The 16,910-nt window shown below is 32.4% G+C and overlaps 1 protein-coding gene across 1 annotated transcript; it reads left to right on the top strand.

The window, feature by feature from the left end:
* The first annotated feature begins 5,910 nt into the window (after positions 1-5,910).
* On the top strand, positions 5,911-16,177 carry LOC107412282 (uncharacterized). Its single transcript, XM_048468750.2, has 16 exons — positions 5,911-6,275; positions 6,880-6,954; positions 7,691-7,779; positions 8,038-8,122; positions 8,679-8,760; positions 8,929-9,017; positions 9,582-10,031; positions 10,143-10,202; positions 10,314-10,361; positions 10,598-10,730; positions 10,831-10,907; positions 11,738-11,836; positions 11,921-11,991; positions 12,079-12,169; positions 12,264-12,358; positions 14,430-16,177. Exons 1-16 carry the CDS (start codon positions 6,108-6,110, stop codon positions 15,994-15,996), a joined length of 3,279 nt encoding a protein of 1,092 aa, XP_048324707.2. The 5' UTR covers positions 5,911-6,107; the 3' UTR covers positions 15,997-16,177.
* The last annotated feature ends 733 nt before the right edge of the window (positions 16,178-16,910 follow it).

Genomic DNA, 16,910 nt, shown 5'->3' with positions numbered 1-16,910 from the left:
GTTTTTTAGTGGAGCTAGCAATTGCTTTCATGAAGTTATTAACTTAGTTATGTTGGGATTAATTAGCTTATATAATTTGAAAGCCCTGAAGATGAAATTATTGTAAATAATAATAATAATAATGGTTATGAATTTTGATCAATTTGAGTAGCTAGTAGTCAAAGAAAGATTAAAAATAAAATTAATTTATACCAAAAAAAAAAAAAAGAATATATATATAAGCTGGGCTATGCTATGCTAGCAATTAAATCAGCAAATTAAGCAGTAGTAGTTTATCTTGTCTTTTATTGGACGTGTAATTTGTTCTTTTTGACTGGTCTATCTGCTTATAAGGTTGATTTTTTTTTATGGATTAACACAACTCCAACAAAGCAAGAAAGCCTCCTTTTTGTTGCCTTGTGCACGTGATCCACCATCAAAAATCTAAAGCTATAGCTTTTCTATATGGACATGTGCAAATTCAAAAAGCAAATTGCAAAAAAGCAAAAACAAACAAAATAAAAAAATAAAAAAAAATCTTATAAATGCTTGCTTCTATATATCCTAATTTCTTTTAATTAAGTAGTACTGTAGTTTGTTCTCTTACACCCAAATTGGTCAAAAATATTGGTCATGTCAACGATGGAGTGGATTGGGAATTTCCCATCAAAATATGCGCACCGTTAATGTCTTTTTTATTCCCTCTTACTTTACGTTTTATTTAAAATTAAAGAGATGCCTTATGCGAACAAACTACTGTAGACTGTACTTGATGGATATTGACGTTTGCCTAAGGGAATATGCAAGTTATTTGAGAAGGCACATACGGCGGTCTATATTAATTTATGTTGGAGATTACAAATTTATATGTTAATTATTTATTAATAAACCTGGGTTCGATTATGACCAAGTGAATGTCAAAAAAGTTAGGAGAGACTTCTTTATGATCTTGTTAAAGTTCAAAGGCGATTAATATATATATATACATGTAAAGAGCCCAAACTCGATTCATGGAATGTAGTCTAATTTCATATTTTCTTACATTATCTTTAATATAACTTTAATCAAAGTCATGATATTGTGACTTTATTCAAATGTATGGCTATGCATATATAGTATGGTGTACAATCCAAATTATATACCTTACAACATTAAACAGATGTGCATCCGAACTTTAATAAAATCAATATATTTTAATGTGAAAATTATTGATCTTTAATATGTTTTTATTTCCTTAAGTAATTGTTTTTCAAAATAATAATTCCGAGATGGTATATCTCCATTTCATTTTTTTTTTTTTAAACAAATGTCTTAGATAATCTGCTTTATCAGTTAAATATTATTAATAAATAGATACAATCAATAAAGATTTTATCGTATTTATGTCATAGAATGTGTTTTCTTCTAAAGAAATACCATGTTTCTTATAATAAAAAAAAGAAAAAAAAAAAAGAAAAAAGAAATATCGTGTGCTATCATTGCATTTGGTCACACAAACGACTCGATGGTTGTTCACTGAATTTTCTAATGCAAACAATCCTCCGAAAGTGACTACACCGACTGTTGGCATCGATGGACAAGACCAACTATGGGTTTTATAAAGCTTAATGTTGATGCTGCTCTTGATAATAATAAGAAAAAGCAGGATCTTGGTTTTGTTGTTCGGGATTGTAACAGTGACTATCTTGCAGCTGCCTCTGTTCCCTGTCATTTTCTTGGTCCCCTCTCACCACTGAGCTTATGGCAATTCATGGGGGCTTGCTTTTCTGTCGACATTGGGGTTATTCAAAATGCTGGGTTGACTCTGATTCCTTTGTTGCCATAAATTTGCTATATCGGAAAGAAGAAATGTTTAGCAGTTGATGGCAATATTGTGTATATCAGACTAGGGAGCTTTGGGGAATGTTTCTAGAAATTAGTTTAATCACTGTCAGCACACATGGTAGCTCCTTAGGGTTCGTCTTATATGACGAGAAAGTATGGTATGGAGGCCCCAGGTTGCTTTCCTAAGTGATGTATTTTGATAAATTCGGATTCATGCCTGAATAAATTGGTTCCTTAATTAATTTTGTTCTTCAGCCAAAAACGACACTTCCTCTTGTGGCTTGTTTGGTTCCTCAGAAAATCCAACCAAATATGAACCTTCGTTGATTATTAATAATCAATGCTTATGGGTAATTGAGAACATATAATTTTTAAGTCTTATTCTTTGTTATCATTAGTTATGGTAATCATGATAAATTTTAATTGGAAATATCTAATTTTATTATTATTTATTAAAATTCTAAAAATAAACTCTTTAATAATAAATATTTAAATTGTTATTTTGCATATAATCTCATTCATGATCATTCAATTCATTTAGGAAATTTTGCTTCTTTTTCTTTAACTACGTTGGCCATGTAAGAGCTTTCCTACTGAATTCAAAAGTTTATATAGATGATACACAAATGCGAATCAATGCGAATCTATTGCTATTTAGCATCGTGTGTAGGCTACTTCAGTGTTTTTACTGTTTAATCACACTTTTAATTCGTTTTTCATTCGAGTGTTGATTTTCTGAACCAATTTTTTTTTTTTTTAATGATAATCAACACCGTTATCTCTTTATAATTGCTTCTCCAACTTCTTCAAAAAAGAAATGTATCTTCTTTTTTATGATGTGTTGGTGCTTCCATTAATTTTTCATGATGTTAAATTGTTTGCATTGTTGAATTGTTGATTATTATTATTGTATAGAGACTTATTGTGGAAGTAACTGGTGAAAAGGCCAATAGAGCCGTTTCAGAGAGCTAGCTTGGGAATTGACTTCTTCTTTTTTTTTTTTTTTTTTTTATATATATTATTATTATTTTTTTTTATGAATAGAGCCTGGAGCAATTGTCATTGCCCAAGTAAGTGGCGCATTTAAATTTTATCATGTTTCAATTTTTAGCCTCCTAGTGCCATTGATCTTACAGGCCATTGGCTCATTAACATAGCTAAATAGTTTTTGTCTCATCGGTCACTTTTATGCCCATCTTGTGGTTCATTAGCATGTTTAGTCCTTATTGAACTGCTACTTGCATGATTGTTCCAAGAGTGTCATTGTAAGAATATAATTTAATCATTATAAATATCATATGAATGAAATTCTCGTACGATTAAAGGTAAATCATCCAAACCATCATGATAGAGGCAGGAGTTTCACTAACACCCTTTAAAAATATAAAAATACATATTTGTTTTATATTTTTCAAAAAAAAAATAATAATAACCTTTAATTATCAAAACCAAAAATATATATATTTCATAGACTGCACCAAATCCAAAAATATACATCCGAAAATCTTCACCTTGTTGGTCTTTCCCTGCCCGACCACATTAATTACTAAGGCCTTCATTATTCATTACTTGTTTCTACAAGATTAAGATATTGCATATATCGAAAAATCAAATTTTTTAAGATAAAATTAAATTTAAAATATACGAAAAAACACAAAAAAATAAAAAAATAAAAAATAAAAAGACTCACCAAATTTGAGAGATTTAAATATATATAAAAAAATCCATTTTGCTTTACTTTTTGACTTGTACAAATAGGTGTCCATAAGCTCTTGAGCTGATAGACTAGAATGCAAAGGTATATCACTATCCATGAGATCACACAAACCATAAGAGCCCGACATGTACCTATTGACAAATAATAAAATTTATGCTACATGAAAAAAAATAATAAAAATAAAAAAGAAATAATATAATAAATTATTGATGGCTTGATCTATAATTGGAGTCACTCGACTGACACTGGCTCCATACGGGAATTGACACAGTTAAGGGGAACTGAAGCAGCTCAATCTATTTTTTCTTTATAGAAGAATTTTCCTCATTCTTCTTAGGGGGCATTATGATTTATGAGATGTAATCTGGCTTATGTGTGCATTAGGGTTTTCGTTTTAGTGTATATGTAATGGTTTATGTCAGTGTTATGTGTGTGTTAGATAATAGATAAAAAAAATGGCTCTTGCTTGTATAATAGGTATAAAACAATTTTTATGTGTGTTAATTTGTAGTAGTTATAAAATGCAATTTGAGTGAAGAAAGAAAGAAATAGTTATAAATATGCGTATGTTATATGGAGGTAGTGGTGAAAATGGTTGTATGTGTATGTGATGTAAATGGTTATAATATGCGTATGATATATATATATATATATATATACACATTAGAATTTTACAGTTTATGTTAAACAACAAAATATATATTTATATGATGTAGAAGACAAAAACTTAATAAATTTTATTTATTATTTGATATATATATATATATATATATTTGTGATTTTGTACCTACCATATATATTTATTTGTCACTAGCTCAGGTAGATATTCAATTTACTACAAATTAATTCAAATTGTTTTTAATGTTTAAAAAGAAAAAAATAGCAATTATAAAAATTATACTATCAAAATAACTGAACACTCCAACAAATATTTCTAACTAGAAAAAAATTTTTGTGTACATCCAATAGTATTGTTAAGAATTTTCATAAAATGATATTTGATTTGTAAGCTATTTATAAAAAATATATATATATTTTTTGGCTCTGCTAAAACTTTATAACTTGTAGATATTTTAGGTATTAAAAATATTTTATAAAAATATTTTATATTTTTTTATATATTTAAATAGTAATATATAAAGAATAATATTGTATAGAGTTCTTTTAAAATTGTAAAAAAAATTTCTTTAAATTTTATCTCATTCTTGTTGAAGCATAAAATGATTCATACTAATTTGACATTATTATTTTTCCTATATAATTATCCATCTTTTATATTTATTTTATAGAAACAATAATTATGTTTGATAAATTTTATTTTGAAAATATATTATTTCATAATTATTACATGCTAAGGATTATGCATAGCCATATTTGATCAAATTTGACATTTTCATTAATTTGTTTTGAAAAATAAAAATAATAAATTAGCAAATTAGGTTTTTTGATATTATTAAATTTTTAAGAAATTTTTCATATTTGATAATATTATCATTTTTTTTTAGGAATAGTTATCATATTGTTTTTTTTTTTTTGGGACACATTGATGATTTCTTTTATATATCATATTGTTGATTAAGATATTTTTTTTCCTTTTTTTGGAAAAATTAATTGAGATGGTTGAATAATTGTATTTGATGAAATATGATAATTTGTTTTTTTTTTTTTCTGATATGGATAATTTGTTAATTAGTATAATATTTGATAAAAGATAAAAATAAATAGTCATTATTATTTCATGCTTAATTAAAATACATAGTTATGATTGTATTTTGGCTACCAAAAATTTATTGTATTAATATCAATAAGGTGTTGATTGAGTTGTAACAGACTGCAACCTCAAGGACTTTGTTTAGCCAAAAGTTAGAGATTCAAATTGGAATAGTTCTTGTTATAAGAGGAGATATTTATTAATGTTAGTTTTTGTTGGGAGAAAATATACCTATTAATGCTCTAATCTTCAAATAAGTATTATGGTTCAAATGGAAGAGGAAATATTTATTTATGTACACATAATTAAAGACAAAAAAAATTGTATTAATTATCCTATATTTAAATAAGAAACAATTTAATAAAAAATTTAAGCATGAAGTTAATAATATTAATCAAACTATAAATATGTGATTATTTAAAAAGTAATATTTAAGTCGGCAAGTGTGGTTTTAAAGAAAATGGATGGAAAATCAATAACCATATATATATACAAAAAATTGGTCGAGAGCATTTAAGCAAATTTTCTATGTATAATTATGACAACAAGGCTAAAAATTGGATACTTCACGGGTCAAATTGGTTAATTTTTAGTGTTAAGGGTGGTTTTTTGATAAAATTTCCAGCATATGGTGGCCATTTGTATTTATGGCTAATGTCAGGGTAGAAAAAAGGATTTTCACTCCCAAAAAAAAAAAACGACACTTGCCTTTGTGCCGTGTGCGAGTGACCCTCTTCACTCAGAGCGGCCTCCTCAGAAAGAAAAAGAAAAAGAAAAGAAAAGGCCGTGCCTGTGCATTTGGCTGCCGCCACCGCTACGACAACGGTTAGCTGGAAGGAAGAGTTTTAGAGAGAGAGAGAGAGAGAGAAGCTTAGAATGGAAGAAGAAAGAGAGGTGGTTGTGACTCCTGGAGAAGTGCTTGGAAAAGCTTCTGATTTGAAAGCTGGGAGAGGTGCCTACGTGTCCCCTCACAACCGCACTCTCTACGCCTCTCTCACTGGTTTCCGCCGCATTCTGTCTCCTCCTCCCAACTCCCCCGACCAGGTTCTTCTTCTCTTTTTTCACTTCTTACGCCCCCTTTGGGCTTCGCTTCCTGTTTGGTTCCTCAGAAAATTCCAACCCCCATGTATGAACCTTTATTTGATTATTTTGGTTATTTCTTAAACTACACTTTCGGTTTAACTATAAAACTGCATAAATAAAAAGTTTTTTTTAAAAAAAAAAAAAACTTTTTTGGCCATCCAATATGAATTGAATGCATAATTAGTGTAATTGTGTATTGTTTGGGGGAAATTTTTCTCCTTTTCCTCTGCTTCATTCGCCATGTAGGAGTTTTACTATTGAATTTGTGAATTTGAAAGTATACATATACTACCCCAAATGTGAATGCATTGCTGCTTGGCTTGGTCGAGTTGGCTACTTCAGTTTTTTAATGGTTAATCTTTTGTTTTTATTTCTTTGGGAATTCAAAGACCGGCCTTTTAGTTCGTTTTCTTTGAATTTTGTTGATTTTCTGAACCATTTTTCTCATACTAATCAATCACCCTTATCTCTTTATTATTGCTTCTCCAAATGCTGGTGTTTTCAATACCTTTTTTCAGTGTTATATTGTTTCATTGTTGAATTGTTGATGATTATTATTGTGTAGAGACGTATTGTGGAAGTGACCGGTCACAAGGCCCATGGAGCCGTTCCAGAGCCTGGTTCAATTGTCATTGCCAGAGTAAGTGGCGCATTTAAATTTTATCATCTTTCAATTTCTAGTCGCTTTAGTGCCATTGATCTTACAAGGCATTGGCTCATTGACAATGTTAAATAGTTTTCATCGCATGTGATCCTTCTATATCTATCTTATGGTTCATTACCACAAGAGTGTCATTGTAAGAACGTAATTTAAGCATTATAGAAAGTATATATTTTGTTTCTGTTTATTGCATTAGACGAGGTGGTGAGTACTTAATTTCATTCTTTCAAAGCCTCAATGGAGGCTGCCAATCAATTTGCTTTTCTGTGCATTCCTTTTGCAGGTTGCTTTCAAATTAATTTTGTTTTGTCATCTACTGTTTATCATACTTAGAAGAAGACTGTTACAAAATGTTGAACTAATCCTTCAATTCTAGCTTTTGGTTTTTCTCTGTCTACTAAAAATGTAAATTTTACTTTGACATTTGTTGCAAAAGTCTTATTCCGACATTATTTTTTCCTACCCTTTACTCAAGTTTTAAATTTGGGTTCATGCTAGTCTGCTACAAAAACTTCTGACTAGAAAACTCAAAATGGCTTTTATTCATGCACAATCAAGTCATGCTACATGGCCTTTAAATTGCAGAATATATATTTTTAACATCCTTACTATTATCTTAGCTAGAAACATTCTTACATGGCTACCTTACTGTTTGGGTTGAATTAAAATGACTTATAAGTATGCATCTCATTATGATATTTCCGGGTTATGATAGGTTACCAAGGTGATGGCTAGAATGGCATCTACTGATATCATGTGTGTTGGCCCCAAGTCTGTGCGAGAAAAGTTTTCAGGCATAATTAGGTATGTAACATATAAGTTCATAATTAGGTTAACTGCAAGTTTGAATTATAGTAAATTTCTTTTGTAGTCTTATAAATAGACTTTGGCTGCTGTGAATATTATCAAGTGCTTGCCTTTTTTTCTCTGCTATAGTGTTGTCTCAGCCATCTAAATGCTGAGTTGCATGTAGTAGACGAATAAATAGACTTCAACTTAACCTGCTATTTTGCTGATGTTTCAATTATGCATAAAAAGCAAGTAACTGTTTACCTTAAACAGGCAACAAGATGTCAGAGCAATGGAGATTGATAAAGTGGAAATGCACTTGTCTTTTAGACCCGGTGACATTGTCAGAGCTCTTGTTGTATCCTTTATGCTATGTGTGAGGACATCTGATATTGTTTTAATTGAGACCATGAAACAGTTTCAAAAACTTTTCGCAAGATAATAAAGATAAGCTTAGATCATGCAGAAATGTTTCTTTTTCCTATTTTCTTTTTCACTGTGCGGTTGCACCATGTCATGCAATCATATGTGAAGTTGCAAGTAATGATATAAGTTAAATTAAAAGGAACACAGTATGTCTCAGATTCATCATATGGACTCTGTGTATCTTCATGCTACCTTGTGATATAGCATTAACAGTGGTTTAAGTCTCCTTAGTGCATCATGCTTAAAACATAATACCCTGAGGAGGTCAAAACATAATAACACTGAGGAGAACTCAAAACAATTATAGAAGGATGGGGATAGCTGGAACTTTGTTTGGCATATACATATAGAAAGGCTTAGAATTTGATTTCATATGAGATTTTCTTCCTACACTTCAGGAGACGGTTGTGTCCTAGTTTCCACATATTGAGTCAGTTTGCAATTGAAATTTTGGTTAACTAAATTTTTTCCTTCATTCTTTAAATAAGCTGTCCCTCGGAGATGCAAGGGCTTACTATTTATCAACTGCAAAGAATGAACTAGGTGTTATATCTGCAGAGAGTGCAGCAGGTTAGGATGTTATACTAATATTTTTTGTGTTAGAGGTGTTCTTTCATTCTAATCCTGCATGAACATGTAATTTACCCAATTACACATTCTTTTTATGGATGGACATGTAACTTGCACAACTAATTGCATCGTGCCTTGATTTATGATGACCTTGGTTGTTCATTGTAGGTGCAACAATGGTTCCAATAAGCTGGACAGAGATGCAATGCCCATTAACAGAGCAAATTGAGCAAAGAAAGGTTGCTAAGGTTGGACGATGATGGGATGAACCAGAACGAGCATGGCAACTTTCTGTACTTTTAAAAAAATATATAAATCTGTTTACCTTTTTCTTTATTTTCTTATAGTGAAGGTGTATTTGTATGAGGAATCATTTTGACATAGGGTTTGAAACCATTTGCAGAGACCCTAATGTTCTTTAGTCTAGAAGCTGACACGCCTCTATAATTACGTTTTGAAATTGGAAATCTAGCAGAAGTAGCCTTTTTTTTTTTTTTTTTTTTTCATGTTTCAAAATCTTAGACCAAGATAAAGTGGTTGTGCTATCTTGATTGACCGTTGTTGGTAATATGTGCTATCTTGGTCGACCTAGAGCCGCTATGTGATACAAAATTTGGTGTAAAACCAGTATGTTATATGGTTTGTTTTATCTCTTTTTATCTTCTTTTGGATAAAAGGGTTTCAATGGCTACAAGTGAAAAATGCGCTTGAAAGAGCAGGTAAAAATTTCGCTAAAAGTTATTGCCAAATCAAAATGGGCTATATGAACAAAATATATATATATATATATATATTTATACATATATATTAACAAAAATTAGATGCATATCTTTGGCAATCTAATGTTAGATTTAAGTGGGGCAAAAAAGACAAAAATGGAACAAGCAATTGAGATCTTAATTTTATTCGTGGATAAGATTTTTTATTGTTTAGAAGAAATAGAAGGGAAAAAAAGAAAAAAAGAAAAAAAAAATCTAACTTCCAAAACTGCCAAAATTCCCAGCGGTGGCAACCTGGAAGTCGCACCGACCCGGCTCAGCGTTATGGCTTCTATTCCGCTCCTTCAATCTACTTCCAATCTCTCTTCCTCTTCTAACCTTCTCTTCCTCCGAAATACCCATCCTCTCCCTTCTTCGACCTCTCTCAAAACTTCCACCATCATCCACAAGCCTCTGCTCTACAAATCTCTCACTGTCGCCTTCGCTCTCACCGAATCGGATTCTCCCAAGTCTTTAGAACCCGACCCTCAATCTCTCCTCCGAGAACTCGCTGTAAGCAGCCATTTTCAATATAAAGTCTTTTTTTTTTTTTTTTTTTTAATATTATTAAAAAAACTTGTTCTTTAAATTTGTGTATAATCTATGCTTTTTGTATGAGGGCAGGAGAGTTTTGATCTTCCACAAGATTATTTTGCTCAGCTTCCTCGCGATCTTCGACTCGATGTAAGCAGAATTCTTTCTGTTAAAAACCCAGTTCTTTAAGAAGCAGAAATTTTTTTGTTACAATAGAATTGAATTGAAAAAGTTTGTGATTGTTGTTTGGGTTTGGTCAAGCTCAATGACGCGGCTTTTGATCTTTCAAATGGACCTGTTCTCGATGAGGTTGGTTATATCCTCACGCCCTGCCTCCATTAATTCCAGATAAAATTAATCTAATAGCTATTTGATTAGGAAAAAGAAAAGGTTTTTATTATGAGGGGTTCAAAGAAACTTGGTTGTATTTGCTCTTCACCTATTTACTCTAAGGCTATCTTTTCTGTTTGTTAACTAAAAGAAATGGGGTGAATGCAATGTGAATGTACTAAGAAAATTATGAATGTGAATTTTCCTTTTTACAGTGTGGTCAAGAGCTAGGAGAGACATTGTTAAATCTATCTCGAGCTTGGGAAGTAGCTGATACATCAACTTCCTATAATTTGATTAGCAAGCTCCCTAGATTGGAAGAGTCTTTGACAGACAATGCCAAATCAGGCAAGAAACACATGTCTCTGCATGTCTTCGTTTTTTCTCCAATCTGATATATTTCATAGCTTTTTTTAATGCTTATTTTTGTCCTTTGTTGTCGCTTCAGCACTTGGCAGGCGTTTGGTTTCTGCTGGAAGAAGGTTTCAGTCAATGGGGCAGTATGGCAAAGGTGAATTACAAAAGGTATGCCACATTACTTGGTCATGGCCAATATTTACAATTTTTGTTCTTGGAATTATTTTCTATGCAATAACTCATGACAAAAACATAAATTTAAAAAAAAAAAAAAAATGGTTTTCAGAGTACATCATATTAATTCTTTAACTGAGCCTTATGCAGAGTATTTATTCCACTCTTTTTCTTTAGATAATAATTTGGATGATCCCTGGTAACCGATAAAGTCCAAAACTTCAAACAATATTAAGATCCAGATGCTTGGTTTTAGACTTCAATCTTATCTTTAAACAAAAGTGAATGTTAACAGATGGTAAATTTTTCCTCTGATTGGTAGTCCATATGAATGCCCATTGAAAGAGAAATGCTAAATAGATGATAAGTAACATTTTGTTCCAGTATTATTTTTGGGATATTCAATTTGTACGTGCATTAATTGTGTAACATAGTTGTTATATGGTTTCATATGAATATCTGTCTGAGGTTATATGGTTTCATATGAATTTCTGTCTGAGGTTCAAACATGTTGCTTCCTTTAAGATGGCTCTGAACAAAAGAACCTTATGTATGCTTTTAGCATGTGAAGTTCAATAATATGTTTCTATTTTTTCTTCTCCTTTAGAAAGCAAAGTTTTGTTATTTTTCTTCAAGTCTCTGTAACAAACTTTAGGATTGATACAAGTATAAATGCCTCCATCCACTAGTTGTATTTGAGTGTTGTTCTCTTCTTTCTTTTTTGTTATTGGTTTTTTTTTTTCTTTGATATGTCTCTTACATTTAATATAACTAGCGTTTATGTATCTCTAAAATTGAAGTATTGGATACTTCAACCATTTTAGATAGCGAAAGCAATGATTTCAACTGGAAGGCTTCTATCTGCAAGTTCCAACTCCAAGGAAACTGATGAACAACCAAAGACGGAAGGCAGGATGTTGAAGGTAGATGATTATTGCTTGTTGTGAGTCAGGGAACTTATGCATTAATATTAAGCATTAATTAGTCAAAGTAATTGCCAAATGCAGTTTGGAGATCTTCAACTTGAACTAACAGCAGATAAAGCCAACATCGGTGCTGTCATTGGTCTTGTCTTTGGGTATCTATCTTGTAATTAACCACAAATCATGTATTTCTATTTTCTCTTGAATTAAAGAGGCTGGACTTATATTTACTTAATATATAGGATTCTTTCATGGCAAGTAGCTCAGGGCATCCAAGGCATTCCAGAAAGTTCGTTGGAATATGCAAATGACAATGCTTTGCTGCTAGCTAAGGTGCCTGGAGATAAGATTTTTCATTTTCATCTTTTTTCTTCCCCACGTATAACAAAAACATTTCATACTAAAATGTGGAATCTTTTGACTGCAGTCTTTGAGGGGAGCTCTACTTGCACTCTTTTATTCATCAACAATTTTGTCTGCTTTTACTAGTGTTGGACTTGTATTATTAGGAAGGCAGCTTAAGTCGAAGGAAAATTGAGCTGTAATGCCATCTCTTTACCTCGATTTTTCAATCTTGTACTCTTGTATCACACAACCATTGTAAACGAGCTTTGCTAACTAGGATGATGTGAATGAAAGTATCTGATTATGGTTTCAAGGAGTATGTAAATTTACTTGACCGTAATTGTACAAGTCTATTGCCTATCAAGTCTATCATGATCCGTATAAAATTTAAACTGCAAGATTAGACAGGACTGGACTTCTATAAGTTTTAGAGAGTATCAGTACTTCATGAAAATAAGTGACAGGTTAATTTTGTAATAAGAAAGTTGAATCTATATGCTTGTCACTTTCCTAATGATATCATTCTTGTGTTAGTTAACATGTCAATTGCGGTAACTAGGGTAAGCATATGAATAATTGAATATCTCTTGGATTTTTAAATCCTCAATTGTTGGTTTTTTAGCTAACGAGAAGGCAGTGAAACAATTGTGTCCCAGTCTGATGATGAGGCACACAGCCAACTCTCATTAATTAATTTCTTATAAGACTTTCTACTTAAAGTTTAATTATTCAATTAACAAACTTAATTATATATTAGCAGAAATATATATTTTTGTATTGGTTTCAGTGACTGCAGCTTCACCGAGAGGCCAATGTATTACATCATGTTCCTTTTGCACCGTTCATTGTCACTTAAGCTAATGCACGCATCTTACAAATTAAGTTATATTTTATTTGCTTCAAATACTACCATTATGGAGGCTTTGCTTTGTTGGTCTCTTTAAATATAATATTATTTTCGCTTGCATCCTATTTCCAATGCATGTCTGCTAATATATATTATGAGTATGGTTTTAGTTTTCTATTTTACTTAAATAAACTGGATTAGAGATCTATTTCAGAAAGTCAACTGGCCTTGATGGTAGGGTTAAGATATTTCTACATCAATCGTATATAAATATGTGTCCAGGGCCGTATGTATTCCACAATATTAAATTATACGAGCAAGATCTTCTTGAAACTACTAAAACAATATATTAATCCGTTTGCTCAAAATTTAGAGCCAAATTTCTCTTCGATCCTTTCAGCGGGTTACATATTATTGTCACATGCCCCACTATTCTTTTTAAAAAGAAGTTAGTGGGAAAAAAAAAAAAAAAAAAAAGAAGAAGAAATGATCAAGAGATGATGTATCTAATTACATTTCAACGGTTTTGAAATATTAGTATTAAAAGAAATAAATATTGTTTAATTAACTTAATAACTTTCTAAAACAATATTGTATTTGGGTTATATACATCATATGTAAGCATGATTGAACATACAACATTTAATTTGTCCATTCCATTAATTAATTGTAAACGATGTCGAGTATAGCTTCCTCGTAATCATGTAACATATCAATAAAACTTTAATAAAGACATTTTTAATTTAAAAAGTCAAGTATAGATGAGTTTAGTCATTTAGAGTCATTGGATTTGATAAATAATAATATATAATGTTGAATCCAAAAATTTTAAATAATTAGATTCACATATTTCACGATAATACTACATTAAATTTAAAATTTTTAAAACAATTGAACTTATATATTTTCAATTTAAAAATTTGAAAATATTTTTATTGGAATCTATTTATGTAACATTCATATTTTTAGTATTATTATTTTCTAAAAGAAATGTCAAATTGTCCATGCCATGTAATTTGTATTTTTTTTTTTTATTAAGTAAACTGTCCATGACATCTAACATATATATAAAATACATTTATAATATTATTATTTTTCAAAAGAAAAGTCAAATTATTGTCCATGACTAGCTTTGATAGAATGAAAGAGAAAAAAAAAAAAAGGGAAAAAAAAAATATATATATATATATATATATATATGTGTGTGTGTATATGAGAAAAAAATGTCATTTTCGTTGAATGATGTCCACGTTATTCTTTTTTGGTTGATAATCCAAAAGACACACAAAGCTAGCAAGTAATAAAGCCCACAAGTTCCCTTTTTCTCTCTATAATTATAAACACCAACACAACCAACCACAAGAATCTATTCCATCTTCTCTTCTCTTGTCTTCTCTTCAGCATTCCAGTTTCCACCACCATGGCCTCTCTTACTTGCTCAGCCTCCGACCTTGTCCCTCTCTTCGGCACAACCACAGCCACCGCCAACTCAACCGCCATAGCAGACTTCCTCTGCACACGCTTCAATGCAATCGCCAACAAATTCGCCGACACTTCCTACGCCGTCGACAACACCTATCTTCTCTTCTCCGCTTACCTCGTCTTCGCCATGCAGCTCGGATTTGCTATGCTTTGCGCCGGCTCTGTCCGAGCCAAAAACACCATGAACATCATGCTCACCAACGTCCTCGACGCCGCCGCTGGTGGCCTTTCTTACTACCTCTTCGGCTTCGCCTTCGCTTTCGGCTCGCCTTCCAACGGCTTCATTGGCCGCCATTTCTTCGGCCTCAAAACCTATCCCTCTCCCTCTGGAGACTACAGCTTCTTTCTCTACCAATGGGCTTTCGCCATAGCAGCAGCCGGTATTACCAGCGGCTCCATAGCCGAGCGAACTCAATTCGTGGCTTACCTTGTATACTCTTCCTTCTTAACCGGCTTCGTCTACCCGATTGTTTCCCACTGGTTTTGGTCTCCTGACGGGTGGGCCAGTCCGACCCGATCAGACAACCTATTATTCGGGTCGGGTGTGATAGACTTTGCCGGGTCGGGTGTCGTTCACATGGTCGGTGGGATAGCCGGTTTATGGGGTGCCTTAGTCGAAGGACCACGTATCGGCCGGTTCGACCGGAGCGGTCGATCAGTAGCTTTACGTGGTCATAGCGCATCATTAGTCGTTCTCGGCTCATTCTTGCTCTGGTTCGGGTGGTACGGGTTCAACCCGGGTTCGTTTCTCACAATCTTGAAGACGTACGATGACGGTCGAAGCTACTACGGTCAATGGAGTGCAATCGGAAGGACAGCTGTCACAACAACATTGGCCGGGTGCACGGCGGCTCTTACTACCTTATTCAGCAAGAGATTATTGGCCGGTCACTGGAACGTCATCGATGTTTGCAACGGTTTGTTAGGGGGTTTTGCTGCAATCACCTCCGGTTGCTCAGTGGTGGAACCGTGGGCTGCAATCATCTGCGGTTTCGTGGCGGCATGGGTTCTGATCGGGTGCAACAAGGCCGCAGAGAAGCTAAAATACGACGACCCTCTAGAGGCAGCGCAGCTTCACGGAGGGTGCGGCGCGTGGGGGCTACTCTTCACGGGGTTGTTCGCGAAGGAAGAGTACGTCAGAGAGGTTTACTCGGTGACAGGGAGGAGGCCGTACGGATTGTTGATGGGAGGTGGCGGAAGATTGTTGGCTGCGCAAGTGATTCAGGTGTTGGTGATTTCCGGGTGGGTCACGGCCACCATGGGACCTCTTTTCTATGTTATGCATAAACTGAAGCTGTTGAGAATCTCGAGAGATGATGAGATGGCGGGAATGGATATGACGAGGCATGGCGGATTTGCTTACGCATACCATGATGAAGATCCGTCTGTTAGACCTGAGTTTATGATGAGGAAGATTGAGCCTGATACTGAATCTGAATCTTTGGGTGCCACACCTGATTGTAACCCAAATTTACCGGTCGTATGATTTTCATTTTCTATTTCTATTTATAGCTATTGTGCGATCTTTGAACACTGTGTATAATTTAAGTAACATATACTATTTTTAGATCTGAATGTTGGGTGTTATCTCTTTCAAAATAGAAAGATAAAAAAATTGCATGTTAGTGCGATAATATATAATCTAATGCTTATATGTAAATCCCTAAAAGTTCTTTTTTGAAGTTTGAAACCATCAAGCTTTACATTTTTCTTCTTTATTTCTTATTTATTTATTTATTTTTTATTTTTTATGTTGAAATGGGAATTGGGGAGCCAGAAGATGACCCAAGGGAAGATGAACCAAGGGAGACAAAGTCTTATCTAACTCATAACACAATAACCTTTATATCATAACATTATTAGTTTCCCATTTTATCTGTTTAGTTGAATCAATCCGATTGGTTCTTATTATAGATTATGCAAGACAAAACTTATGACTTCCCAATAGAGAGCGGATGGAGAGGGATTCGGATGCCCCTGTGTTCCTATCAATGGTTTGTTTTTGGGTTATTTTCCTTCCATTAGAAAGACACTTTTTAGGTCATAATCCTACAGTGATGCACACTGTACACATATGTGACAAACTTTATATATACATATATAGAAATGATGCTTAAATAAATCTAACAAAATCCATTGTTTTAATATTTAATTGATATATATATATACATATATTTACTTTTACATTTATCTTTTTTTAAGATTCGTTTATCCATAATTGAATTATATTAACATGTTAACTAATAAAAATTAAAACATTTGGATAAATTTTGATTGATTTTGTTTAGTACTTTTAGCATTATTTATATACATATATATATATATATATATACACACACACACACCGCCTAAAAAAGATATACAATATATAAATATTTGCTTATGAATATATGATGTTTA

Source organism: Ziziphus jujuba, chromosome 10 (genome assembly GCF_031755915.1).
Source record: "Ziziphus jujuba cultivar Dongzao chromosome 10, ASM3175591v1".
NCBI lineage: Eukaryota > Viridiplantae > Streptophyta > Magnoliopsida > Rosales > Rhamnaceae > Ziziphus > Ziziphus jujuba.
This window is presented reverse-complemented; position numbering and strand designations above follow the sequence as displayed.